The sequence below is a fragment of the Panthera leo genome, chromosome D1 (assembly GCF_018350215.1).
Source record: "Panthera leo isolate Ple1 chromosome D1, P.leo_Ple1_pat1.1, whole genome shotgun sequence".
Taxonomy (NCBI): Eukaryota; Metazoa; Chordata; class Mammalia; order Carnivora; family Felidae; genus Panthera; species Panthera leo.
Window position 1 is genome coordinate 109355733 of NC_056688.1, and position 25624 is coordinate 109381356.

Genomic DNA, 25624 nt, shown 5'->3' on the forward strand with positions numbered 1-25624 from the left:
CACCTCCAGGCGCGGGTTTGGCCTAGGCAGTCAGAATGGGAGGAGCTCTGACTTCCGGCTGAACAAAGTTTTTCCTTGGGTCCGCCGATCCCTGCCCCACCCGGGCCAGAGGCCGTCTCACCGAGTAGGCCTCTAGGCCGCCGACGTTCCCCGCGCGCGTTCCCCCTTCTCCAACCCTTCTTTTCCCCCCTCCCCCCGGCAGTGGCGGTTGGTCGCGCGCCGCCGTCCCTTTCCCGCCCCCTCGGCTAACAAGCGGGCTCCAGACCCTCTGGGATTGGCTGCGCCTGAGCGCATCTTCTTTCAGCTTCTCTGATTGGCTGCGGGTCGCGCGGGATGCGGGCCCCGATTGGCTTGGTCAGAGCGCCTGCGCGGCGGGGTTCTCGGTCGCCAGCCATTCCTGGGGAGGACTGCCGGCCGGTCGGACGTCTTGCCTGTCGCTGGAGGAGAGGTCCCGGCTCCCCGGGAAGGCGGCTGCGGCGGCAAAATGAAGATATTCGTGGGAAACGTCGATGGGGCAGATACAACGCCAGAGGAGCTAGCAGCCCTCTTCGCGCCCTACGGCACGGTCATGAGCTGCGCCGTCATGAAACAGTTCGCCTTCGTGCACATGCGCGAGAATGCAGGCGCGCTGCGCGCCATCGAGGCCCTGCACGGCCACGAGCTGCGGCCTGGGCGCGCGCTCGTGGTGGAGATGTCGCGCCCACGGCCTCTTAACACTTGGAAGATTTTCGTGGGCAATGTGTCGGCTGCGTGCACGAGCCAGGAATTGCGCAGCCTCTTCGAGCGCCGCGGACGCGTCATCGAGTGTGACGTGGTGAAAGGTAACGCGGAGGCGCGCGGGGGCGGGGGCGCGGGCGCGCTCTGGGCACTCTGCTTGTTAGCCACGCCCCTTTCCCGGGGGTCGGTCACCGCGCGGTTGGGGAGGGTGGGGAAGTCGCGGGAGCGAGGCCGGAGGTGTTGGGGGCGCGATGGGTAGAGCCACCCTCCTTCCCTGCGGTCCAGTCACCATTCTCCAGATAGGAGGAAGTGGCTCTGGGTGGGTTCGGCGGCCACTGTGAGCCGAGCTACGGGGCCGGGGACGCGCCTGAGAGACTTGCGAGTATACCGGGGGCGCGCCTTCCACTGGTCTCCTGGGCCTGGCACCGAGCGGAAATTGGGAAGTGACGGGCACAAGCCGGATCATGGAGCGGGGAAGATTTCGCCACTTCCCCACTTCCTCTCCAGACGTCGGTCAGAGCAAGGGAAGAGGGAAAAGGTGGGGGCTGACGCCCCAAGGCCACCCTCGTGTTCCCTGCCGATGAATGCTCCCGAGCGGAAGGTAACGGGGCCCTTGGACGTTTCTCGGGCTGGGATTTTTTAGCATTGTGTGGCATGGGTCTACTCATGGGTATATAGTTACTCGTGGGTACAGGAGGGACCCCTTCCGAACCACTTTGGCCTTTCAACATTGTTAGGTGGGTTAGGCGTGGCAACGCTGTATTCCAAGTCCCTCAAACTTGGGTTTGTTTTTTTTTTTTTCCTTGGGATCGATTTTGTATGTATATATCTATATCTATATAGGTATGTCTATATATTTATATTCTACTATAGATATAGATATATATAAACTGAAAACCCCGATCTTTTGAATGGGGAAGGAGGCTTGTTTTATGAAGGCCTCTTCTCTTTAGCCTTTACTTGCCAAGCCCATGCCCTCAGGGCAGTGTTCTTTTATAACTTGGTGATTTTGCAAAGGGGCATATACTCTGTGGCTGAGGGGGACGTGGAGAGGGGTGTGTGAGAGGTCTTCGTTAAACATTGGCTAAACAAATTTACTTGTTCATCGGCTTTGCTGGAGTAGTCTAATTCTTAGGGCAGATCCCCAGTTTGCCTTTTCTTTGAGGAAAATGTATCACTGTAATCTAGGTCTGGCTTCCTTTTTGGGACCCAGTTGACTTTTTTTGTAGTCTAGGTTCCTATCCTGTAAGTTCTTTTTCTTTTATGTTGGCAAGGTTTGGTGGGATCGTCCTTGTGTATGTGGCCAGTCTCTGTTCCTCTTGTGAACAGATCAGAATTAACTTTGCCCTGCCATCTTCAAGGATGCAACCTGGGGGAGTATCTGATGCCCTACTCCTGGTGTTGAATTCATACCTACCCATACTCTGAAAAGTTTTGGGGATAGGAACTAAATGGGTGCAGGTGCCTTTTTCCACCAAGACACTTCATTTGCTGTCCTAATAAGGCATATTTTGGGGGCCATTCCTTGTCCTTTCTGCAGCTGGGGAAGCGTAAAGGGTTGTAGTCTCCACTACTAAGAGCAGTTCTTGTTCTGCATTAATATTGCATTCTATTTTCCTCAACTCAGGTTATGCCAGTCCACGACTCTCCGGAATCGGGCTTTCCTGCTGGGTGCTCTTAAGGCAGGCTGTATGGTGCATTGATTTTTGCTTTGTTTAAAGAGTAGGAAGGACTCCAGATTGGGCATCTGGCCAGGAAACCAGTGGGGGTACATGATCCTGATGACAGTTCTGTGTTAATTGACCTACCACATGTCTTTTGCGGTTCTTAGGCAAGATGGCTACTAGATTGGGAGTCTAGAAACTAACATCTGAGGGGGACAGTCTCCATGGAACTCATTGGTCAAGAAACTTGCTTTCAGGTGGTAGAGGAAACTAAAAATTTGCCCGGATTCGCTCTGGACTGATACCAAGTGACAGTGGCGGGGAGGGTGAAGTGTATAACTGCATGTGGTTTGTAGAACTCTTGGCTGACTCCGAGAGAGTGAAAGTTTTGTCTATTTTGTCCTTTTGTAAACACCCAGAAATGTGTTAAACTTCCTCAGTAGTGGTTAGTTGTTATTTGTGGTTATCCTGGTAAGTAACAGAGCTTCTGCTATACTTTGATGTGAGAGACTTTGGGAAAGATTTGACTGTCTTGTCCTCCACTGATGCTTTTCTTTTTCTCTGGGGTGAAAGAAAGTGTGGCTTTTAAGTTGGGAATGTAGCAGAAGAGACTGGCTCTGGCTCTATAAAAACGCATTTCTTGGGTTGGGAATGGGCATTCGATGATCGAGTCCTCTGGTGTTGGCTGTCAGGTCTTTGAAAAGCACAGAAGCTTAAGGTTGCATAAGACAACCAGTTCTATTTCATTTCATAGGGGAAAAACATAGTTGCTTGGTTACCCCTGAAGCTTCTATGTGATTTGATTTATGAAGCAAAAATCTCCGTGGCAACAGTGGATTGTAACCACTCTCCACAGCTATTGGGTGTTCAAAGATGAAGTATGAGAGTTGCTGACAGCTTTAGGAACCATTTAGGCTTCAGGGGAGGTGTGAAAGGCAGAAGAGGAAACTGTTTCCTTTTTTTTTTTCTTGGTGGGTGGCCATTTTTTCCTCCTATACACAAATCTGTAGTGTAAAGTTAGAGGTTTTTAATTCTTCTCAAGATAGGAAAACTCCTTTTTCTGCCCAAATCAAGAGATGGATGCTTAACTGACTGAGACACTGAGGCGCCACTCTGGATTCTCTTAACTTTGGTTCTAGAGGAATTGTGATGCCACCAGACCAATAGGTGATCTCTGTAAAACATTGCTTGCTCTAGTGCCTTTAAATGCAGTGGATTTCCCTCACAGGTTACTGTTTCTTAAACTAGCTTTCCAAGCAGAGTTCTCTAGGTTTCTGGTTTTTCATCGTCCTAGGAGTAATTGGATTCCTGGGCATCTTTGATAGGGTTAGGTGTTGATTTTGGCTTCTGGCTGTAACAGGGTTAACCCTGATACAATTGAGTCAGCTGGATCACTAAGTCACACTTCTCTTTAATGTCAGGATTAGGAACATTTTGATGTAAATTGGTTATAATTGTATCTGAGGGCTTTTAAAAAAATCAGTTTCTAGAACTCCTCTGGGTGGTAAATTGAAATTGTACATGTGAAATCTCAGTTCTCAAATTTCAACTTGGTTGGTTTCTTAATAAAACCTGGCTAAGGTAGGGAGTAGACAGTGGGATGTCCTGTTGCTCTTGTAAACCTTTTGAAGTTGTTGTTGTTTTTGTTGGGTGTTTTTTTTCCCCTAGTTTGTTCTGGTCTCAGGAATTTGTGGATAGTTTAGCCAGGACTATAATATCATTCATTAATAGTCTCTCACACTGCCTGGAGGTTTTTTTTCCATTTCCCTTAATCTGCCTATAAGCTCCCACTTTTTGTTTGTCCTTGCATTCTCTGGAGGGTCAGCTCAGTCTCTGCTTTTAAAGACATCACTGACCACCAGTATCTATTTTTAATTCCCTCTACCCAAAGTGGAGATGAGAGATCATAAGACAGTTCTAGTACTCTGTGGCTAGGCTGAAAGGAACACTTTTGCCTTAATTGGCAGGTAAGGAATCAGGTTCTAACCATGGGGGTGTGAGGACTGAGAGTTGTGATAGTTGATTTTGTTTTTTTAATCCTCCCTGGCAGGTTCCAAGTTTGCATGTATAAATGGTATGGTAGCTTTTGTTTTTTATTATTAGAGATAAAAGATAATATTCTGTAGGGAGTGAAGCCTGTGGTTATTCCTAGGCCTGAATAATCGTCATAATTCTTTGTTATCATATAGCTATTTATATTTTACAAGGCGCTTTTATCTTCTTATTTGAATCTCCTAACTTGGAGGTGGGTAGGGCAGATATCTGGATCTATAATTGAGGCTTTTAAGTGCCTAACCAAGCATTCCTTGTGCATACCATACTTCTGATTTATGCCTTGTTGATTATTTTTTCATTTCTATGAGAAGCAGGTTGGTGGCATTGCCTCACAAGAAGAAAAATGACTTGCTTTCTGGGAGCAGCCAGAGAGGGCATCCCAGTATGAATCTAGAAATTAGGATGCTTGTTTAGAGGTCGTTTAAAAGGATTTGTTATCTGCAGGAATGGAACCTGGTGATTTCATCTAGGTAGTTTTTCATTTCCTAAATTGATGTGAGATGGTATCTTGGTACTTGGTACTTAAGTAGCCATGGATCCAGATGGGTTTAAGTGCATGGCCTTATTTGCCATGAGCATGGTCTTATCATTGTTTTTCAGATCTTGCTTGCACCATTGTGATATGTGATTTTGGACATGAATAAGAATTTCTTCCCACTCCCCTTTCTAAAATTTTCTCCTGTGTGGTAGATGAGTAGGACTTTGAGATCAACATCCTATCTTAAGCTTATATCCCACCACAGTTCATTCAAATCCTGAATGAGGACTTCAGGGGTAACCTATTTAGCAGAGCCTGCAAGCTGCACTTACTGCAATTTCTCACCTTGAAGCTTAAGAAACAAGATCTTTCCTGTAAACTGTCTGTTCTGTGAACAGGAGCCCAAGGGGGTAAGGTATACGTCTGTACTTTGAAGAGGAACCAGTAGAGGATATAATGTAGCCTGGGGGATAGAGGCTTGGGCCTGATCTCAGCCAAGAGGCTCGGTTTCCATTCCCACGCCTCATTGGCTTACATGAGTTCCAGCTTCTCCTTTTGTAAGTTTGAATTTCTTGTTGTGTTAATATGGTCTCGCTTTATATATTGACTTCTCAGGGATAGACTGGTGTAGTGAAAGGGCAAGGAAGAGCTAGGATTCTGTTCCTGGGTTCAAGACATTTTGATTTAGAGCAAGCCGTACAAATTCTCTGAGCACATTTGTCCACCTGTAAGATGGAGATAATGATGCTTTGCTCTGCGTACCTCACAGGATTGTTGTGAGGCCCAAGTGAAGGCCAATGCATGGAAGTACTTTGAGAACAGAAGTACTCTGAAAAAAAAAAAATTGGAGAACGTTCATGAACTGTGCACTGCACTTTAATTTTCTTGATTTAGTTGGACCCTGGGCTGAGATACGGGTCATGCCAAGACATAAGTGGTCATTTCCAGTATTTCAGAGTTAAGCTTCAAAGGTGAGCAGTAGTGTTTGGTGACCTTGGGTTAGAGAATGCTAAATAATTGAGTGATCCAGGAACCCTTTCTGTGTTTTGTCTGGTGGTTTATTTACACTCATGAGAGCTGTGAAGATTTTTATCCTGTGTTGCAGTTCATCTTTGCTCTTCTCTCACCAGAGAGTTGAGTTGAGTGATGTGGCGGGGGAAAGGGGAGAATAGGGAGAACACGTAGGGAAAGGTGACCGCTTGAGACAGAAGCTTTGTTATGTGGGAACCATGTTTTATGACCTACTCCTGGAGAGGAGGGTTTGGAGGCCTGGAGGTAGCTGGCAACAGCTGGGTGCTGTTGTGTGTCCAGTTTGGGACCCATCAGGTAGCATGCCCTGCCCCCCTAATCGCTAACCCTCTGTCTGCTGCTTTATCAGACTACGCGTTTGTTCACATGGAGAAGGAAGCAGATGCCAAAGCCGCCATCGCGCAGCTCAACGGCAAAGAAGTGAAGGGCAAGCGCATCAACGTGGAACTCTCAACCAAGGGTCAGAAGAAGGGGCCCGGCCTGGCTATCCAGTCTGGGGACAAGACCAAGAAACCAGGGGCTGGGGATACGGCATTCCCTGGAACTGGTGGCTTCTCTGCCACCTTCGACTACCAGCAGGCTTTTGGCAACAGCACTGGTGGCTTTGATGGGCAAGCCCGTCAGCCCACACCACCCTTCTTTGGTCGCGACCGCAGCCCCCTGCGCCGTTCACCTCCCCGAGCCTCCTATGTGGCTCCCCTGACGGCCCAGCCAGCCACCTACCGGGCCCAGCCCTCAGTGTCGTTGGGAGCTGCCTACAGGGCCCAGCCTTCTGCCTCTTTGGGTGTCGGCTATCGGACTCAGCCCATGACAGCCCAGGCAGCCTCTTACCGCGCTCAGCCCTCTGTCTCCCTTGGGGCCCCATACAGGGGCCAGCTGGCTAGTCCTAGCTCCCAGTCTGCTGCAGCTTCCTCGCTTGGCCCATATGGTGGAGCTCAGCCCTCGGCCTCAGCCCTCTCCTCCTATGGGGGTCAGCCAGCTGCGGCTTCCTCGCTCAACTCCTATGGGGCTCAGGGTTCCTCCCTTGCCTCCTATGGTAACCAGCCATCCTCTTATGGTGCGCAGGCTGCCTCCTCCTATGGGGTTCGTGCGGCTGCCTCCTCTTACAACACCCAGGGAGCAGCTTCCTCCCTAGGCTCCTATGGGGCCCAGGCAGCCTCCTATGGAGCCCAGTCTGCAGCCTCCTCACTTGCTTATGGGGCCCAGGCAGCTTCTTACAATGCCCAGCCCTCGGCCTCTTACAATGCCCAGTCTGCCCCGTATGCTGCACAGCAGGCTGCTTCCTACTCTTCCCAGCCGGCTGCCTATGTGGCACAGCCAGCTACAGCTGCTGCCTATGCCAGCCAACCAGCTGCCTATGCTGCACAAGCCACTACCCCAATGGCTGGCTCCTATGGGGCCCAGCCGGTTGTTCAGACCCAGCTGAATAGTTATGGGGCTCAAGCATCGATGGGCCTGTCAGGCTCCTATGGGGCTCAATCAGCTGCTGCGGCCACTGGCTCCTATGGTGCTGCAGCTGCCTATGGGGCCCAGCCTTCTGCCACCCTGGCAGCTCCGTACCGCGCTCAGTCGTCAGCCTCATTGGCTGCTTCCTATGCTGCCCAGCAGCATCCCCAGGCTGCTGCCTCCTACCGTGGCCAGCCGGGCAATGCCTACGATGGGGCAGGTCAGCCGTCTGCAGCCTACCTGTCCATGTCCCAGGGGGCCGTTGCCAACGCCAACAGCACCCCGCCGCCCTATGAGCGTACCCGTCTCTCCCCACCCCGGGCCAGCTACGACGATCCCTACAAAAAGGCTGTCGCCATGTCGAAAAGGTACTGTATGCCCCCCCGCCTCTGCCCCCAGCTGGGGCTTAGGGCAAGGGGCTGAGGTTGGCATGGGAGGGAAACTGGAGCCATTGGCCCCTCCTTTGGTCTTCTCTCATCTACTCCCATGGGATGTCCAAAGGCCGAGGGGGGTGATGTCTGTAAACTTTTTTGATCACCAGGGTTCAGGTGGAGCATTAGTGCTCAGCCTGGGGTGGTACCAGCTAGTCAGGCTGGGAAAAGTGTCACCTGTCTAGGCTACCCCAAGTGCCATTGGAGCTACTGCCTGCAAGATTGTGGCCCATAGCCTTTCCCACCGTCTCAAGGATCCTTAAGCCTGTTATGTGGTTGTCCTGGCTTTGGTAGGGTGGGTTTGAAAGAGTAGTCCCTTTGGCACTCACTGGCTGAAGGCAAGGTGTATGAGGTGCGTCCACTCTTTGGGAAGTTGGGGACCTTGCTTTCGTCCGCCGTTCTGTTGATAAACAACCAAGGTCTTTCTGTGTAGGGCCCAGGGTGGGGATAATTTGTTTGTGGTTTGGGAATGTAGACTAAAATCTACCTTGGCCAGTTGAGAAGGGAGGGCTTCAGTGGTGGGCTTGGTTTCCCACTGGTTGAACCAGGCTTGATTTCTTGCCCTGGATAGGGTGATGAGCCTTCGGACAAAATCTTGTTTGTTGGAGACCAATCTGATCACACCCTCCCTATCCCTATTGGCATCTCCCCCATGCCCACCTGGAGCCCTCCCCTCAATTGTCTCATTCACCAACTGTCTTCTTCTCTCGACTAGGTATGGTTCCGACCGGCGTTTAGCCGAGCTCTCTGATTACCGCCGTTTATCAGAGTCGCAGCTTTCGTTCCGCCGCTCGCCGACAAAGTCCTCGCTGGATTACCGTCGCCTGCCCGATGCCCATTCCGATTACGCACGCTATTCGGGCTCCTATAATGATTACCTGCGGGCAGCTCAGATGCACTCTGGCTACCAGCGCCGCATGTAGGGCCATCCTGGCATGGGGCACCACAGGGAGGGAAGGAGAGGAGAGGTCGGGTAGGGTGCAGGCCCAGGTTATAACCACTGGCCCATACCTCTCCCGTTTGCGGTTTTTCATCCCCTCTACCCTGTGGGCCTTCCCCAGGAGATGATCCTTTTGAGTGTTCGGCAGTAACCTACTTTGTTCCTTCGCCTCAGCAGCAAATCTTGCTACTGGCTCTAGATCTGCGGTTTCCCCTCTCCCCTGCCTCCCATCTCCCCAGGATGGGAATTTCTTTTATGTTTTTATTTTTTCCTGGCTCCCTTTTATTTTTGTGCGCGATATTTAAGGTCGTCTGGATGGGGAAGCAACCTGCAACTGAGGTCGGCGGCGCCTTTTTCTTTTTAGATGTGAGGGAGGCCAGGAAAAGGTTAGCTTAACCATTTCCTGTGCGCCAGTGTGCCAGCAGTCCAGGGGGCCCTGACTTTGTCCCGCTATAGACTGTGTTGAGACTGAGTTCCTGTCGGGACGGTCGGTATATGTCCAAATCCCTACTGACCCCCTGATGTTCTAGCTGATGCTGAGTGGCACAGTCCCACATCCCCATCTCCCCAAGTAGGTGGTGTTAGAAAACCTTAATTTTTTTTCCCTTTTGTATGGACTACAAATAAAACTTGGGGCAATTTGCAGTTTGGAAACCTGGTTGTCATTGTCTTGATTGCACTCAGTTTCAGAGAAGCCAGTTTGACATCCAGGAAGACATGACAGCTAAAGGAAAGGCAGCTGGAGAATCCAGGGCAGATGAGGAAAGGGGTTTGTATGTGGGAACTAGTGATTTCCCTGCTGCCCAGAGGGATTTAGGTCATCGTCGTCCCATTAGTCTGCCATCTTTAGGACTGGAGAGTCCAGACCAAGTTGCTTGGACTTCCTCAGCCCTTAAGTTGAATTAATCACACCAAGTGCAGTAAGTTTATTTGCCCATTTCCCCCTGATTTATCTCCAGTTCGGAAACAACCTGTGCTCCAAGCAGGATGGTTCTGGGGTATGGCTTCTCAAGTGAGAAGTGGGGAAATGGACTGCTTTGGTGCTTATAAGGCTAGTGGATCCTTCAGGCAGTGGGCTTGAGTGAGTGCTGGAGCTGGGACCCGGAAAGGAGCCAGTAGTGGGGTAAGGGTGGTGTCTGTCTGGTTCTTCCCTGTGGTTGGAGAGAGGAGGAGCAGGGACGATTGGAAGCAGGTATGGGGGATATGGCCATAAACCTGGTATTTCGCCTGTTGAACATCACCATGGAGTGTCCTTCCTGCGTCCTGCCATCTTCTGCCATCAGTTCCCTGAGACTTACCCCGTCTCCATTTGTTAGGGTTTCCAGATGTTTTCTTCCTGGATTTATATTTGAAGGTGTCCTCACAGACTGGAAAGGGGGGTGAGGTACAAGCATAACCCAAGTAGGGATGCTGGGATAGAGTGAGAAATTGAAGATTCTTTCTGTACTTTTATTCTGGGACTGGGGTTGAGAGGACCTGGGCAAAAAAAAAAAAAAAAAAGTTCCAGCCAGGGACAAAATGGAGGCTTGGGTTCACCAATAAATGAGTGAACAGAAGACTGGTTGGGTAGGAACCTACTGCTGTTCCTTTGGGAAAGGGGGCTTTAGAGATTTGATTTGGGAGCCTTTTGGGGCAAGGTGGTTTTGGGGAATTGTGTGTGTCAATCAAGTGGAGTTCAGGTGGGTTCTTTTCTGCCTTTCACTGGTTCCTTGGGAACTTGCCTTGTGACAGAGGAGTTTGCCCCAAGTGTTCCCTTCCCTCTGCCCAGTGGGCAAAAAAGCATATGATCTTTATAAGAATGAGCTCTTGTGGATGGTAACTGGGGTAATCTTGGGGGGTGGGGTACTGGGGCCATAGCTCTTTCCTTGCTCTTTCTGCTCACTGCTTTACCTCCAGGTGCTTTGCTGCTCCTTTTCATTTCTTTGAAGGACTGGGAGGGGGGAGTCTGATAGGTTTCTTGTCACTTCTGCAGGGAGGGTGGGGTGATCTGAGGACCAAGCTAACAAACTTAGCTCTGGTTATTACTCTGGAAAATAGAGGGGTTGGTTGATTACAGGGCTGTGATTGTGGCCTGTGCATTTGTAATATTTCTTTGTCATATGGCTTTCTGTTTTCCTTTCTCCAGTGTGAGGGTTCTGCCACTATTCCAATCCTATGGTTCCTGTGAAAAACAGCTTAGTGTGCTCTTGGGGCCAGTGTTGATGTTCTTTATTGCAGCCCAAGTTCTTCAGAGTGATGTGGCCTAGATGATCACTCTTAACTGCCTAACATCTTTAGGTCCTGATGCCTTTGCTGCCTCAGCCCTCAAGGTTTTCGTTGTTCAAGCAGAAGAGGTTACAAAGCTAAATCATTTGTCATTCTCTTCTTTCTTGCAGATTGTTTTAAAATTTCCTTCTTTCTCTTTTATTTAAATTACGCCACCTGTGTTAATCCTGTAGCCCACTCTTCATACTTTGCTTTTTGTGGATTTCTGAGTTCTTGGGTCCTATAACTTGGAGATGGTTGGGTTGAGTGAATGGGAGGACATACATTTAATGGGTGTTTTGGGATAAGAGGGTGGGGAATGTGGACTCCCAGGTTTTGCACTCCTGCATCTATCACCTCTACAACTTGACCTTCATTGGAGAAGTTAAAGATGATTTATTCCTGGAATGAGACCACATAGAGGCTTCTAGCCTTGTCAGCCTATTCTCTTCTGAGGTTTGGACCTTGTTTCACATTCTGTCTGGGGTAGGCCTGGGACCCCATCCCTTCTAGTGGAGGTAATGGAAGTATCATTCAGTGGTCACCCTCTGGGTAGGCTGCTTTTCTAGTCCTGCCCATCAGTTAAGCTTGGCCAAAGTCTATGTATAGACTGGTGGTTCTCCAGTCATTTTGTCCTATCAAGCCAAGTAAGCTGACCCTAATAGGGGATGATTTGGGTTATAGTGAAAATAATTTCCTAGATTTATGGACTAGTATATGTAATCAAAGTTTGGGTAATAGAGAAGATAAGATGTAAAGCAAGTGAAAAATTTATATTCACCTAAATTGTAGTTACCTTTAGATCATAAAGGGTAGAATCAAGTTTTCTGGGGGCGGGGGGTAGTTCTTAAAAGTTACTTCAAACGTAGTGTAAATCATTTGAAATATTGTGTCTGTAGTGCCAGAAATACAGTATTAAGTAGCTGAGCCCTTGGGCTGACCTTGAATTTATAATGTGGGGAGGCAGGACCTACCTCACTGAACTAGTTACGGTTAATAAGCAATGCTAGTGTAGTGGAAGATAAGGGGCAATTCCACTAGTTAAAATGTTCCGGAGATGGGATTTGTTTGAATGGAAAATTGACTTGGCACAGAATGACTAGGGGGGGTTGGCTGTAAAATCAGGTTTCCTGAGTCTGAATTGTGTTTCTGTCACTTAGTTGTGTAATCTTGGGCCTGTCAGGAACTCTGTCTTAGGTTTTTCATCTATAAAATGGAGATTTTATAGATGAAAACATTTATTGAACACTTGCTAAGCACTGATAAAGTGCTTTTCATACAGTAACTTCATTTAATCTTCATTGCAACCCAAATGCCATTATTTCTAAACCTGTTTTTTAAATGGAGAAATTAAGGCTGTAGATCAAGTAATGTTTCTTTAAATATTCTTTTTTGGGAGAGCACAAGTTGGGGAGGGACAGAGAGAGGGGGAAAGAGGATGGGAAGCGGGCTCTGTGCCAACGGGCTGACAGCAGTGTGCCCAATGTGGGACTCAAACTCATGAACTGGGAGATAGTGACCTGAGCTGAAGTTGGACGCTCAACCACTGAACCACCCAGGTGCCCCTTAAGAAACTTTTCGTAAGATCATATGGTTAGAAAGCAGTAGATCAAGGAATTGAGTCATTTTGAATTGAACTGTCTAGGACTTTGCTTGTAATTGTTATAATGCCATGGAAGGATCAAATGAGAACATGTGACAAGTGTGGGGCCTCATGTATAGTCACTGCTTATTAAATGCTAGCCGTCTCATAGACCCGAATTAGGACATTCTGGGGAGATTGGGGTGGCCTGGTGGAGCTGTCACACAGCTGAGCAAAGGACTGTGGATGTAGGTGTGAGTGCAGTACAGTGCACTCAGTGCACTCAGAACAACAGTGAAGCAGTGGATTTTTTTAACTGAGTGCTACCTAGGAGTGAAGTAGGCCATGGATCACACCGGTTTTTGTCACGTCCAGTCTCAGGCAACACTGTTCAGTGTCCTGGGATCATATTCTCCTTGGGTATGGAAAAGAAAGGTTAGGGGTAGGGAACCTGCAAAGACATTAAGGGGAGGCTAAGAGTGTAGCTGCCAGTGGGATTGGAGGCTTAGGAAGTTTGCTTGACTGGCTCAGTCAAGGAAGGCCAGTCTGAATATTCCTGGAGAATACCGGTTTTTAATTGGAACTTTTATTAAACCAGTACTCATTTCTGGACAGGAGCCGGTAATTAACATGTATAAATTACACATATTCACCCCAAAAGGTATGAAAGAATAGCTTGTTTGTTCACATTTGAATGTTTTTCACAGATATCTGTGTTTCCCCCTAAGTTTGGATTTGTCCCTCATTTCCTTTTCAAGAGCCCAGGCTCCAAGCACTTTTGTCTTTTCAAAATCTGCAGTCAGAATGTATATTTATGCTTGGTTATGACAGATACCTGCTTTCTAGATGACTTTTTGAAGAAGTCAGTTTACCTTTGAGGTGCTTGGTAACCTGATCAGCAAATTAAGAATCACCAAGATGGTATTTACAGTGTCCTGGACAAAGTGCTTTAAAAAAAAATTTTTTTTTAAGTACATTTATTTTTGAGAGAGAATGAGAGTGTGGAAGGGGCAGAGAAGGGGAGAGAGAAAATCCGAAGAACCCCACCAACCATGAGATCATGACCTGAGCCAAAGCCAAGAGTCAGATGCTTAACCTTAGACTGAGCCACCCAGGTGCCCCTGGACAAGGTGCTTTTAAAATACTGCATTCAATCCTATTTTGCATACTTGGGGTGGTAGAAGATTTGGACCAGATGTCTTTAATTTATAAACCTTAAGGGGTGAGTATTAAGCTCCTTTAGTACTCAGTAAAATAGAGTTGGATAGGTGAACATCAGTGTGGAGACAGCCGAACCACAAATGTCTTCCTGCCTAAAGCTTCATTTTGCAGCATTTGTCAAACTGGTAATCCTGGTGATGAAAAGCTGTAGCATAGGTTACCCCCTGGCTTTTGGGCACCTGCTTTTTCTGTTTGAGGGAGACTGGAAAGTATACTAGGTGACATGAATCAAGTGCTTGTTTTTAGAACTAAGTGTCCATGATCTTAAGCTGATATTGACTGAAAATCTCGTCATTTCTCCTTTTGGTTTCCAAGAAGTTAACTCCTGCATTCACCTTTGTGTTAACTTAGTCAACAAATAATTGGGTGCCTACCATGTTTCAGGTGCATTTCTAACACTGAGGATAGAGTAAGGAAGAAGAAAAGCTCCCTGCCCTCGAACAAATTATTTGATGGGAGGTAGGAGGTAGGAGAAAGAAATGGAATGAACAAATAGGATTTCAAGTGATGGTAAGTATTTGGAAAAATAACATGAAGTCATGGGATGGAGTTCCAAGGTAGGCTTTTGGAGTAGGAGGATGTCTAGATGGGGTGGCCACTGAAGCACCTGGAGAAAGAACATTCCAGTCTGAATGAACTTGGAACAAAAAGGCCAGTGGGGTGGAGCATAGTATGTATGGGTGGGGTGGGAGTGGGGTGAGGCGAGTGGGGGTTGTTAAAGAGATTAGGAGATTCTGGCAAGAACCAGATCAGGTAGGGTAAGTGAAATTTTTCCAGTGCAGTGTATTTTAAGAAGAGGGGGATGATTTAATGTGCTTTATACAGTTGGATGAGCTTGCAAAATGAAACAAATATAAGTCCACCTTAAAGGCTTTTCAGAAGGTAAATCAAGTAATGAGATTGGGCGTGGGGGGGGGGTGTGGGGGGGCGGCGGTACTGTGATCTGCAAACTAGCATGGATTGTGATCCTGAGATTTATATTCCCAGTCCTCTCTGCGTTGGACCTGGACAGATTCCTAGTTTTATAGAGCGAGTTGATCTCCTCTGCTTTGGTATTTTGGAAGAAAGTTTATCTCCAGGGCTGTTGGGACACACAGAATTTGGAAGATCAAACTGAAAGGACCTAAGAGGATTTCTATACCAGATGAGTTTCCCTGCAGATTGAATGGTGAACCCCACATGATGCCGGCCCCCTCAAAAGGGCACACACATGCAGCTGACTAACATAGAATTGATTTTCTTCGTCACTGATTATATTGCCTTTACTCAGATTCCGTACATAAGAATCCACAATGAAAATGGACCAAGATTAGTGTCGACCACATCTGTAAATGTATTATTTTGATGTTTTTAGGTCCTTTGCTCTTCCCACTCTAGAGTAAGTTCTTGACCGGTTTTCCAGCATTTGGTTCCTGAGTCATGTCAGGTTTTTAAACCCATTTCCATAACTTCAACTCCTTTCTCTTTCTGCCCTCCCTCCCCCTTTGGGGCTGCTGTGGACGGTCGTGTGTTATGTCATCTCCACTCATGATCCCCTTCCTCATAGAGAATTCATTGCTTTTATCATGTTCTTTTCATCCAGCACCTTCCCCACTTCCGTCCTCAAAAGCTGCCTTGCAAAGGGTCATTGCTTGCTCAGTGAGGATGGAATTCTGTGAAGAAGCCAAAGGATGAGAAAGAAAATGTGATGAGGGAGGCCAGACGCTCTGGAGAATGCTGTTTTTATTGTATTTTGTTTATAGCTTCATGTGATTAGGCTCTTCCCTCTAAGGTCGGTTCTAGGAGTTTAAACCTACAGCTCTGGCCCATGGCACCCAATAAAATAAAACAAAAAACTTCGCTGCTCCAGTTTTTTCTCAGGGTGGGGTGGGGGTGTTTCAGTCTACGTGGTCACACAGAAACCGTTTCTTCATCTTGGACCCACTCCGGGAGGCTGGTTCCTCGAGGGAACTTGTCTCCTCAGTGCCTCCAAGTAACGCGGCCTCCAACCGGGCTCACTTGGGACCGTTATAACCTAATTGAAGCCGCGCCCATTAACCGTTTCCAGAGTTCCTTTCACCACCCGTGACAGTAGTTTTGATCTGGGGGGAGCTCCGGGACTCCGAGGGCTGCGGTGTGGATTCTTGGGCAAAGGAGGAGGTTGGTTCTTACGGTGGGGACGCTTCGTTATTTTTCTTACCTGGCATTTGGGTCTGCGTAAGCTATGGTTCGTAGCATCCTGGCTGCGAAGGCGTGGTGGCTGGGAGTTTAGAGGGAGAAATTTGGAGAAGGCAAAATGTAGCGGGGGATATTGTCAAGATGTGCACGTGTTGATGGCGAAACCTTTCAGAAGCTTCACAAAATTGGCGCCACGAAGCTAAAGACCGCCACACCGGAGCCTTAGCTCGCTCCGCCTAATGGCGGGTCGCACCCGGGCGAAGCCCACGTTTGTAGTTCCTCCCTCACGCCGACCTCTTACCCAATCAGTGACTTCGGCTTCGCGAGATAGGCGCTCATTGGCATTCGCGTAAAAGCTCAGGGGTTACTGACGTTTCCACCTCTTCCCGGCCTCTCAGGTAATTGGCGTTGGTGGTAACCAATCAGGAAGAGGAACCACGGGAACGCCTGCCTTTAACTTTACCGAGCAGCCAATCCGGTGGTAGGCTCACCTCCCCTTCTACCCAGAGTCACTGCTGCGGCCGTCGCCATTTTAGCGTTTTGTCAGAAGCGTCTGCGCCGCGAGGAAGAGCCCCTGCTGGTTTCCGTGCGGGTGAGAGACTCCGAGCCCCTCCGTTGCCTCTCTTTTCTCTCTTAAATTTCTTATCTCACTCCTTTGGGCTTCAGGGGTATCCTAGTGGGGTCACGGCCTCCGCACCCGTCTCTGAGAGCCGACCTCGGTGCTGGGCATTGCGCGGTAAGCCTGAAGCAGCCCTTCCCCCACGACCTCCCCCGAGAATACCTTCCTTTATCCCCACATTGCCCTCTACCCGACTTGGCTCGGTTTCCTGCTCTGAGGTTTCCATAGAGATTACCGCGCTCCTTTAGACTTAGAAAAATTGAAACCTGTTTCGAGAATTTCTTAGGCTGTGAGACATTGTTGTCTGACTGATGAGTCTGAAGCCCCTTTCTCAGGCCACGCATCTCCCCATCCCGCAGGAGCTCGTAGGACAGCACCCCGACAGAGGCGTTCCCCACTCCTGCACTTCCTGTAGTCTTCTCATGCCTTGCTCTCCGGCTCAGGTCTCCCGTTCACTGCTTCCCAAGGAAACCCTAAAATGAAGCTATTATAAGGCCCACTTTTCCGGAAATGGTGGCTACTTACTCCGTTGCGGGAGGAAGAGCTGATTCACAATTTCAGTAGTCAGTCCAGGCAGCTTGCAGTTAGACCTTTCGTTTTCTGACCTCCCAGTGGATAGAAAAGCCCAGTATCCCCAGCGCTGCGTGTATGCTCTCACTTTCATTTCCATTTTCGTTAGAAGCTATCCAACTCTTATCAAACCCTTTGTCTACTAAGGAGCTTTCTGTTACAGACATTTTCTCATCATTCTAGGGTTCTACACCCGGTATTGTGGCAGGCCTCCTTATTTCCACTTTTCCTTTGATTGTTGTGTGGAGGTGGGAGTGTGAGAGAGGAGAACTGGAAATATTTGCTAGAGTGAAAGGAGGTGGCCGGGGGTTTTTTGTTTGTTTTTGTTTTTACTGATGTGAGCCTAAGGTCTTTTGTTAGAAATTTTGTTTCTTCTCACACAGGCTGTGTCGAGATGGTGAAGCTGTTTATCGGTAACCTGCCCCGGGAGGCCACAGAGCAGGAGATCCGCTCACTCTTCGAGCAGTATGGGAAGGTGCTGGAATGTGACATCATTAAGAACTACGGCTTTGTGCACATAGAGGACAAGACGGCGGCCGAGGATGCCATACGCAACCTGCACCACTACAAGCTGCATGGGGTGAACATCAATGTGGAAGCCAGCAAGAATAAGAGCAAAACCTCCACCAAGTTGCATGTGGGCAACATCAGTCCCACCTGTACCAACAAAGAGCTTCGGGCCAAGTTTGAGGAGTATGGTCCAGTCATCGAATGTGACATCGTGAAAGATTATGCCTTCGTGCACATGGAGCGGGCAGAGGATGCAGTGGAGGCCATCAGGGGCCTTGACAACACAGAGTTTCAAGGTGAACCACCCTCTTTGGGAAGAGGGCTGAACACAGCCTGTGTGCAGAAAATAGGTTGGATAAGTAAGGGGAGGGGTTTGGGGGTACAAATAGAGCTGTTGGCTGGCTGACGGTGAATCATTGTGGGTGATATACTTAAAATGGAGAATGCATGGGAATTAGAGGCTTTAACTTAGACCAGTCCCTTTTGGAAAACACCCGTGGCTTTAGTTTGGAACTCTTAAGGCTTTTATGTCTATTAGTGCAGAAGTCTTTTCCTTTGATTTTCCCACTTATCTTTTTTTCCTTCCCTTTTTCTTGATAGTAGAGCACATTTTAGTGGTTCACTCTGAATTTATTGCCTCAGCCCAGTATCAGCATTATGCCTTATTTTACATATGAAGAACCTGACAAACCCAAAAGCGTCTTAACACTTTTGGGGAGCAGAATCCCTGGTAAGCTCCCCCACCTCATCCCAACTCCTAACTTCCCAGCAAAGGTAATTAGTTATTAAATAACTAGTGTTGAGATAACTAGTGTTTTTAAAGGGCTATCGCTCTTGTTCCTTTTCAGTTATGCTTGTACCCAGAGGTTCTGTTTTGAGGATGAGGTCACTCCAGAATAAAAGTCTGATTTCAGGAGTTGCTGAGGAGGGGATATTGGGGTTTGGGGGCAATAATGGCAATGTCTTTTCACTGTTTGAGGGTGGACTCAACATCCTTGGTGAATAGAGCCCTTAGATGGGTGTTATCTTAGAGCCTTGACTAGATTGTTAGTGTACCTAGAGGGCAGTATGAGTGATGGTATGGATTGTTGCTTTATTTGGAAAGTTGTATCTTTTCTTAGTTTGAGTTCTGAGCTCCTGTGGCAAGAGTGGCAATCAGGAAGGGTGAGTGTGGTAACCATGGTGAGTTGCTAATTTTTCTTCCATCCCACCATCCCCTTGTGTCCCCTGTAGCAAAAAAGAGCTTTTTCCCTTTGATTGTAACTACTTCCAAATTACGGGGTAGTCCTATAATTCCTTGCTACGTTTTTAAACTGTATTCCAACCTTTTTAGCCCAAACAAGGTAGTTACTGCTTCCTTTTCTGAGTACTCTCTTGTTCAGTCATTGCTCCTGTTTTGTGGGTTTATTTCCCTTAGATTGGACCTTTCTTAGAGCTGGAGGTCCAGTCGTTCTCCCAACTTAACAGTGCACTGTGTCGTGGGTATTGCTGTGCATTATTAAAGAAAAGTGTCACTAGTCTCTCAGGTCTAGTTTGTTTTTCTTTTTTAATTGGTAAGTTGAGAATTAACTTGCTGCCAACAACTTAATTGGGAGCAAAGGCTGCTTTTGTGGAGGGTTTGTGGTATAATACCTAATTTTTGGACCCTCTTCTCCACTTCAATCCAGTCATCGAGTGGGTGGTAGCTTCTGATTGTAGCAGGTACATGTGTAAAGGGAGACCAGTGTGTCCTGACTCAGGACAACCTGTCCTTATGCATAACTCTTGAGTATGAACTGTAGGCTCTGTGGTGCTATTTCTGCTTATTTATATTTTCATTACTTAGTCATTCTCCTTAGTATTGTCTAGTAGAGTTCTATGTGTATATGGAGCAATGGAATTTATTAAGATGGTTTTTCAGTTTCTCAGTGTTGGGTGTATTCTCTTTTGTTTGCCCATTTTAAAGATCTCTATCGTAAATATTTTTAAAGGTTTAGTTTCTTTTCCTGGTTTTGGAATTGACGCATCCTTAGATCAGGGCATTAGTTAACGACCTTAATGTCATGAATGTGCTTGGTTAGTTCCTTGGTTGCACCTGTTTTCTCTGGTTTTGTTAGGTGCCAAGGTGGCCCCGAGGGCAAATACCAGAGGGACATAGGTGAGCACTTTAAAGCATTTCAGTACTTAATTGTGTATCTAAGCTTCTAACTTGCAGTCTATCTACACATAGATGTAATGTTTACAACAGGATTTTTTGGGGGGTAGTTTGATCCTTCCACCTCCCTTTTCCTTCTCTAGCTTCCCAGGACTTTAATTTTGCATGTGAAATTGTCTATTTACCGATTCTGTAACGTTGTATGAGTAGATGATCTATCTGTTGACTCTCCTCTGCTTGTAACCATTCACTTTATCATCTGCATGTTTTGGTATACTAGCCAATTGCATTGGAAGTTTTTCCTGGAATTTTGCTTACCAATAAATTGGTAGATCATATTAGGTCAAAGCTGTTCCTGCGAAAAGATTTAAACCTTAAGTTTCTTCAGAAAAGTGTCTTTTGTTAAGTTTTCAGAAGTAATATTTTTTTATTTCTAGAATATAAATTGTAATATTCAGCAAAAAGTAGTATTTAGTGTGTGTTCTTACCATCTTTCAGATCCCTAGTTTAAGGAGAAAAAGTACTTTAGTCTTGTTAATGAATTATTTGATCCTCTAATACTACTGGTTATTCTCCCCATTTTTCTCATCTCCCTCCCCTTTTTCTTCCATGTTTTTCATAATCTTTTTAAAAATTTAGGCATTTTGTGAATTGCCTGTCCTATTTCCTTAGACCCTATCAGGAAGTCCCTAAAGTTGTCAGATTGTGAAGAATCATTGTTAGAATGAATATCAGGACCAACAATTTAAAGGACTCTGTTAAAGGGGAAGGCAGTCCTTCAATGCATATGATTGTCCCTTTTCCCCCAATTCATGAGTGATTTTCCCACAAATCTTGAAACTTGCTTATCACATTCAGTCACGGATCAGGTCTGGGTTATATTCTCTATCGGTGGTAACTTTCAGGTCTTATTCTCTTTGATTTTTGGAGTGGGGAACTGGGGAACTGGCCTTTGTAGTGTCCTGCTTAATGAAATCAGTCTTGATGGTGAAGATTGGAAATGTGAGAATCTTGTGGAGCACTCATACAGTTTCTTTTGTCATTGGGCTATTGTTCAGGGTAGTTTCTGTCTAGTTACTTGGCAAAGGATGAGGTGCTTATTATTGGGCCCAAGCTTTAAACTAGTGTTAGAGCTGAAACATTTCTTCATCTTACTGATCTTTGTCTTTAAACAGGTCATTGTATTGAATTTATGTAGTGGACTTTTTTTTTTTTTTTTTTTTTTGTAATTTAAAAAAAAAAATCTTTTGGCAAGGAATCCTGCATTAGTGTTGTCTAAGTAAAGCCATTGCTATGACCAGTGTCTGGGGTAGGGGCGGGGGCTATGACTAAGAGTGATAGCAACCCTTCTTGCGTCTGTTTCTTCAAGGCAAACGAATGCACGTGCAGTTGTCCACCAGCCGGCTTAGGACTGCGCCCGGGATGGGAGACCAGAGCGGCTGCTATCGGTGCGGGAAAGAGGGGCACTGGTCCAAAGAGTGTCCGATAGATCGTTCTGGCCGAGTGGCAGACTTTACCGAGCAATATAATGAGCAATATGGAGCAGTGCGTACACCTTACACCATGAGCTATGGGGATTCATTGTATTACAACAACGCGTACGGAGCGCTCGATGCCTACTACAAGCGCTGCCGTGCTGCCCGGTCCTATGAGGCAGTGGCAGCTGCAGCTGCCTCTGCCTATAATTACGCAGAGCAGACCCTGTCCCAGCTGCCACAAGTCCAGAACACAGCCATGGCCAGTCACCTCACCTCCACCTCTCTCGATCCCTACGATAGACACCTGTTGCCGACCTCAGGAGCTGCTGCTGCTACAGCTGCTGCTGCTGCAGCAGCCGCTGCTGCTGTTACTGCAGCTTCCACTTCATATTACGGGCGGGATCGGAGCCCCCTGCGTCGCGCTACAGCCCCAGTCCCCACTGTTGGAGAGGGCTACGGTTACGGGCATGAGAGTGAGTTGTCCCAAGCTTCGGCGGCCGCGCGGAATTCCTTGTACGACATGGCCCGGTATGAGCGGGAGCAGTATGCGGATCGGGCGCGGTATTCAGCTTTTTAAAGCTTGAGGTGAGAGCGGTGGGTGTCCCCTGTTCTGGTTTTGCCATCCCTCCTGCAGCCTACAGGCTCCAGTTAGGCTGCCCTGCTTGCTTGCTTTTGCGGGGTTAGGGTAAGGTTACTACTAGCATGGCAGAGACTAGGGGAAGTCCTTAATTACTTAACTTTTTGAAATATATAAACATCCTTAGCCCTCATGGCTACTTTTCCAGGGCTCCTAGTATTGGGAGTCAATCTGATGCTATTTGTGCCTGGAAAAATGAAGAATGGTGTGATGAATGTTGGATCACACCTATGTGCTGTAATTGAACTGAACCTGGGACCCATTTATTCAGAATGAGGTGTGCTGTTTCTCAGAGCCTTTGTTGAATTCCTAGGTGTGTGACATTATTAAGGTTTGTAAGTTTCCTGTTCTGCTTTGTGCTATGTGAAAGGTCTGCTATGACCTAGAGTAATATAAAATCCATAACTAGTTAACTAGTCATCACTGCTCAGGTCCCTGTTACTGTGAAGACTATCCAGGTGGCATCATCTTAATCTTGAAGCAGCGTTTTCTGACATTCCTGAACAGTTCACTCCCTATGAGCTTTATAGAAAAAACTTCTTTGATGGTAAGTTGGGCAGAGAGAAGAAAAGGTATCTTTTAGTTTATAAAGCTTTCAATAAGGAGTCTGAGGCATAGATTCAAATCCAACTTCTCCACTCAGCTCAGATTTATTCCCTGAATAGAGTGCCCACCCTATTGCTCTATCTTTGAATCTGTCCTATAAAAGAACCTGTTTACTCTGTTCAATTTTTTTTTTAAACTGTCCCACAGAGTTCTGGTGGACATCCTTTCTGCTTCTTCAAGGGATATGGTGATATAAATATGAATGAACACCAGGGTTGGGAGCTTTGCCTTAAGCAGATTACTCCCTTCATCTTCCCACTAGTTATGGGCATTTAATACTCTTGAACCAGCTCTACCTTGAGTCCTCTGGCTTTTTCCTATACTATACATTTTGAGCCTCATGATCCATTTGGCTCTACTTGAGTATATTCTTTGTGATACTTGCCAGCTTTGGGCTCTAGGTGTTTTGAGATTGCTGTTGTATTAAATGATGATTCTCAGATACCCTTTGTTTTGGGGGAACCCCCAGTTCCCAGTGTGTCCCAGACATTACCATTGATCTGTAATTTTGTAGTGTCAGGGTGAGTGATATTCTGTCATCTTTTAGTTAAGGCAGAAGGTATGTGACTTGCCAGAGATTATTGGATAGAAAATCACTGGTAGGGCTGGAAAAGAAACGTGAATGACTTGATATGTAGATTACATATGCCCTCTACTACATTCTTTAGTTTCTTCCCTAGGCAGAGTTGGATGCCCTCAGGTCTTAAAGATTGTTCAGTTGATGCTACTTTGACTAGACCTTGAATGATTTTTAACTTGGACCTTGGTACTAAACCCAGATTCAAACATACTTTTGACTTTTACCCCAGAGAGCTAATTGGAACCTTTTTTTTTTTTTTTTTCTTTCCTGCCCTCCAGTGACAATTTGGGACATGGAATTACCTTTTCTGAGGAATGCTGATGTTAACATCAAGAGAAATGAATTATGTTTGCCTACACTCATCAAAGAATATTTGCTGTTTAATTTAGAGAAGGACCTCAGTCTGGGATTGCTTGACCTTCCCAGTTTCTCTCTGGCCTTTAAGCTTATTTACTTTTAGAGATTATTGTGATACTGGGGATGGGTACAAGTAAACTTAAAAGGAGTGTCAAGTTACCAGAGTTTGTAAAGATGTTCTTTGAAGTTTTAAGTAGGAAGCCCTTTTGAGCTTTGCTGTAAAGCCCCTGTATTGTGCTCTCTTGCAGGTGGGATGTGTGTGGGCTGAAATTCCGAGCTGCGGTTGTGCATGAGAATACACCCTTCGTGGTACCCCATCTCCGGGACGTTCTCGGCTCTGTACGTTCAGTCCCTCAGGAACCGTGGACCTTAATTTACCTTGCTAAATTCAGACCACCTCTTCCTTTCCTCTTTCCTGCCCATTTTCCTGTTCTTCCTGTTCTTCAATACTTCTGTAGTTTCCCATTTATGTTCTGTTCTCCCAGCAGGCCTCATTGCGTGCAGAAACTGTGGTGGGGGGTGTGCTGTCTCCCTGCCTCCTGCTTCCGGTGGGTGTTGGACTTGGGAATGACCTTGGTGAGAGTGTCACTGCTCCTGAGTCTTTTTGGCCCAAAGGCTTGTGGCGGGTAGACACATAGAGTTGGATCACTTTTTTTTTCCAGTGAAATAAATGGTTTTTCAACTTAGGGCATGTGTGCTTTGAGAGCGTTCTTGCTTGGGCTTGTGTCTGGGTTCTTTATTTGTCCCTGGAAGAGAAGGGGTGGGTATAAAGTTTGACATTTCAGCCCTGGGTGAACATCACTGCAGTTACTTTTTTTTATTATAGGTAGGTCTTAAAGGTGCCAAAGGAAGAACCCAGGCAGGTAGCTTCATTCCAGTAAAGACTTCCTTCCACTAGTCCACCTTTGTCATGAAACCAACCACTTGTTCATGGTTTCAAGATATCAGTCTTTCCTTGCTTGAGAAATAAATCCTCACCCACCTCTTAATAACCATTTCAACCACTTAGTCAATACATCTAGTTTGATTTATTTCCAAGATCGAATTCTAGGAAAAGGAAGTATTTGAGGGAATAGGAGATGAGCTTTCAGTTTTCGTGCCATATGGAGAAACAAAGTTGTGGCTCTGTCAGCATTCTGCTGCTACCCTAGGCCAGTAAGTAACACTTCTGATGCCTCTCACCATCTATTTTTATAGTTGTGCTAAAATCCAAAGAGTGCCCTGAATGGTCCCACTAGCACCTTGTTACTTGTACTTACAGCCTTTCAAATGATTGGCACAGAAACAGAACCCAGCAGCGAGCTTTAGATTGTTTAATAATGAGCATGGGGGTGAGTGCAAAGAAGAACCACTGCCTCTTAGTTCCACGGTTCAATAGATGGTCTTTCAGACTGTGTTGTTTTTTTTTGTTTTGTTTTTTTTTTTTGTCTGTACCTTGGTTCCAGTTTTAACATACATAGTAGGCCTGGATGTAGGATATTTTCTAGAATCATTCACTCAACAAATAGTACCTACCATATGCCTTTTGGAAAGGTGGGTTGTGGTGATGGGAGATCAGAAAAAGGATCTGGTCTTTAGTTGGGTGATTTCTCAGATTTTTCTGCTTAAGCTTGTACCATACTGGTTCTAATTGGTAGTTGGCCAAAATGGAAATAATTGTAGGGATAAAACTTGTAACTACTAAATGTTTGCTCTGTGTGAAACCCCGTGATTGGTCTTTTATGTGTTACTCCATTTAATCCAGTAACCATTTTTCTGTCAATTAAAATATTTTATTTCTCTTATCCTCAAAACATAATTGCTAGTGATTAAGATAGCAGTTCCAAGAAAACTATTGGTCGAGTTAAGGGGATTAGGGATGGGAAGAGTTACTAGCTCCTACAGATGAGAAGTGGTCAATAACAAGATTATGAGTAAAGTCTAAGTACTTTTGTCTTGCATTTGTCTTTGTTAATCTTTGGGTAGGTTGGTTTTCTTCCAGTGCCACTTTTTAGAGGGTGGTGCCCACTTTGATCCCTTTTACTCTGAAAAGATGGACCCATCACTCTTTGGTACAGCTATAGATACACCCTTTGGTCTGATAAGTGGAGTTGGAAAGTTTAAAAAGATAGAGACTAACAGTATTCATTGAAGGAGTAATTTGATTCTCTGCAAGATACTGTTCTAGGT

The 25624-nt window shown here is 46.5% G+C and overlaps 2 protein-coding genes across 9 annotated transcripts; both read left to right on the top strand.

The window, feature by feature from the left end:
- The first annotated feature begins 355 nt into the window (after positions 1-355).
- RBM14 (RNA binding motif protein 14) lies at positions 356-16450 on the top strand. 7 transcript variants are annotated; one of them, XR_006193346.1, is made up of 4 exons: positions 356-821; positions 6293-7757; positions 15390-15946; positions 16363-16419. XR_006193346.1 is itself a non-coding variant. In XM_042903863.1 (3 exons), the coding sequence occupies exons 1-3, from the start codon at positions 485-487 to the stop codon at positions 16380-16382; spliced, it is 468 nt and encodes a 155-aa protein (XP_042759797.1). In that variant the 5' UTR covers positions 356-484; the 3' UTR covers positions 16383-16431. The 7 variants fall into 7 exon arrangements, 6 of the variants coding, with proteins under 6 accessions (XP_042759797.1, XP_042759794.1, XP_042759796.1 ...); XM_042903863.1 differs by lacking the exon at positions 15390-15946 and having other exon boundaries at positions 6293-6403; positions 16363-16431; XM_042903860.1 differs by lacking the exon at positions 16363-16419 and having other exon boundaries at positions 15390-15993.
- Positions 16451-16474: 24 nt separating this feature from the next.
- Positions 16475-24141, top strand: LOC122199127 (RNA-binding protein 4). 2 transcript variants are annotated; one of them, XM_042903865.1, is made up of 4 exons: positions 16475-16556; positions 17537-17959; positions 21167-21860; positions 23704-24141. In XM_042903865.1, exons 2-3 carry the CDS (start codon positions 17548-17550, stop codon positions 21850-21852), a joined length of 1098 nt encoding a protein of 365 aa, XP_042759799.1. In that variant the 5' UTR covers positions 16475-16556; positions 17537-17547; the 3' UTR covers positions 21853-21860; positions 23704-24141. The 2 variants fall into 2 exon arrangements, with proteins under 2 accessions (XP_042759799.1, XP_042759800.1); XM_042903866.1 differs by lacking the exon at positions 21167-21860.
- Positions 24142-25624: the final 1483 nt, after the last annotated feature.

Coding starts and splice junctions, on each gene's coding strand:
- RBM14 (XM_042903859.1), top strand. CDS start 485: ATGAAGATATTCGTGGGAAACGTCGATGGGGCAGATACAACGCCAGAG. Junction 822..6,292: donor CGAGTGTGACGTGGTGAAAG/GTAACGCGGAGG, acceptor CTGCTTTATCAG/ACTACGCGTTTGTTCACATG. Junction 7,758..8,535: donor GCTGTCGCCATGTCGAAAAG/GTACTGTATGCC, acceptor TCTCTCGACTAG/GTATGGTTCCGACCGGCGTT.
- LOC122199127 (XM_042903865.1), top strand. CDS start 17,548: ATGGTGAAGCTGTTTATCGGTAACCTGCCCCGGGAGGCCACAGAGCAG. Junction 17,960..21,166: donor TGACAACACAGAGTTTCAAG/GTGAACCACCCT, acceptor TGTTTCTTCAAG/GCAAACGAATGCACGTGCAG.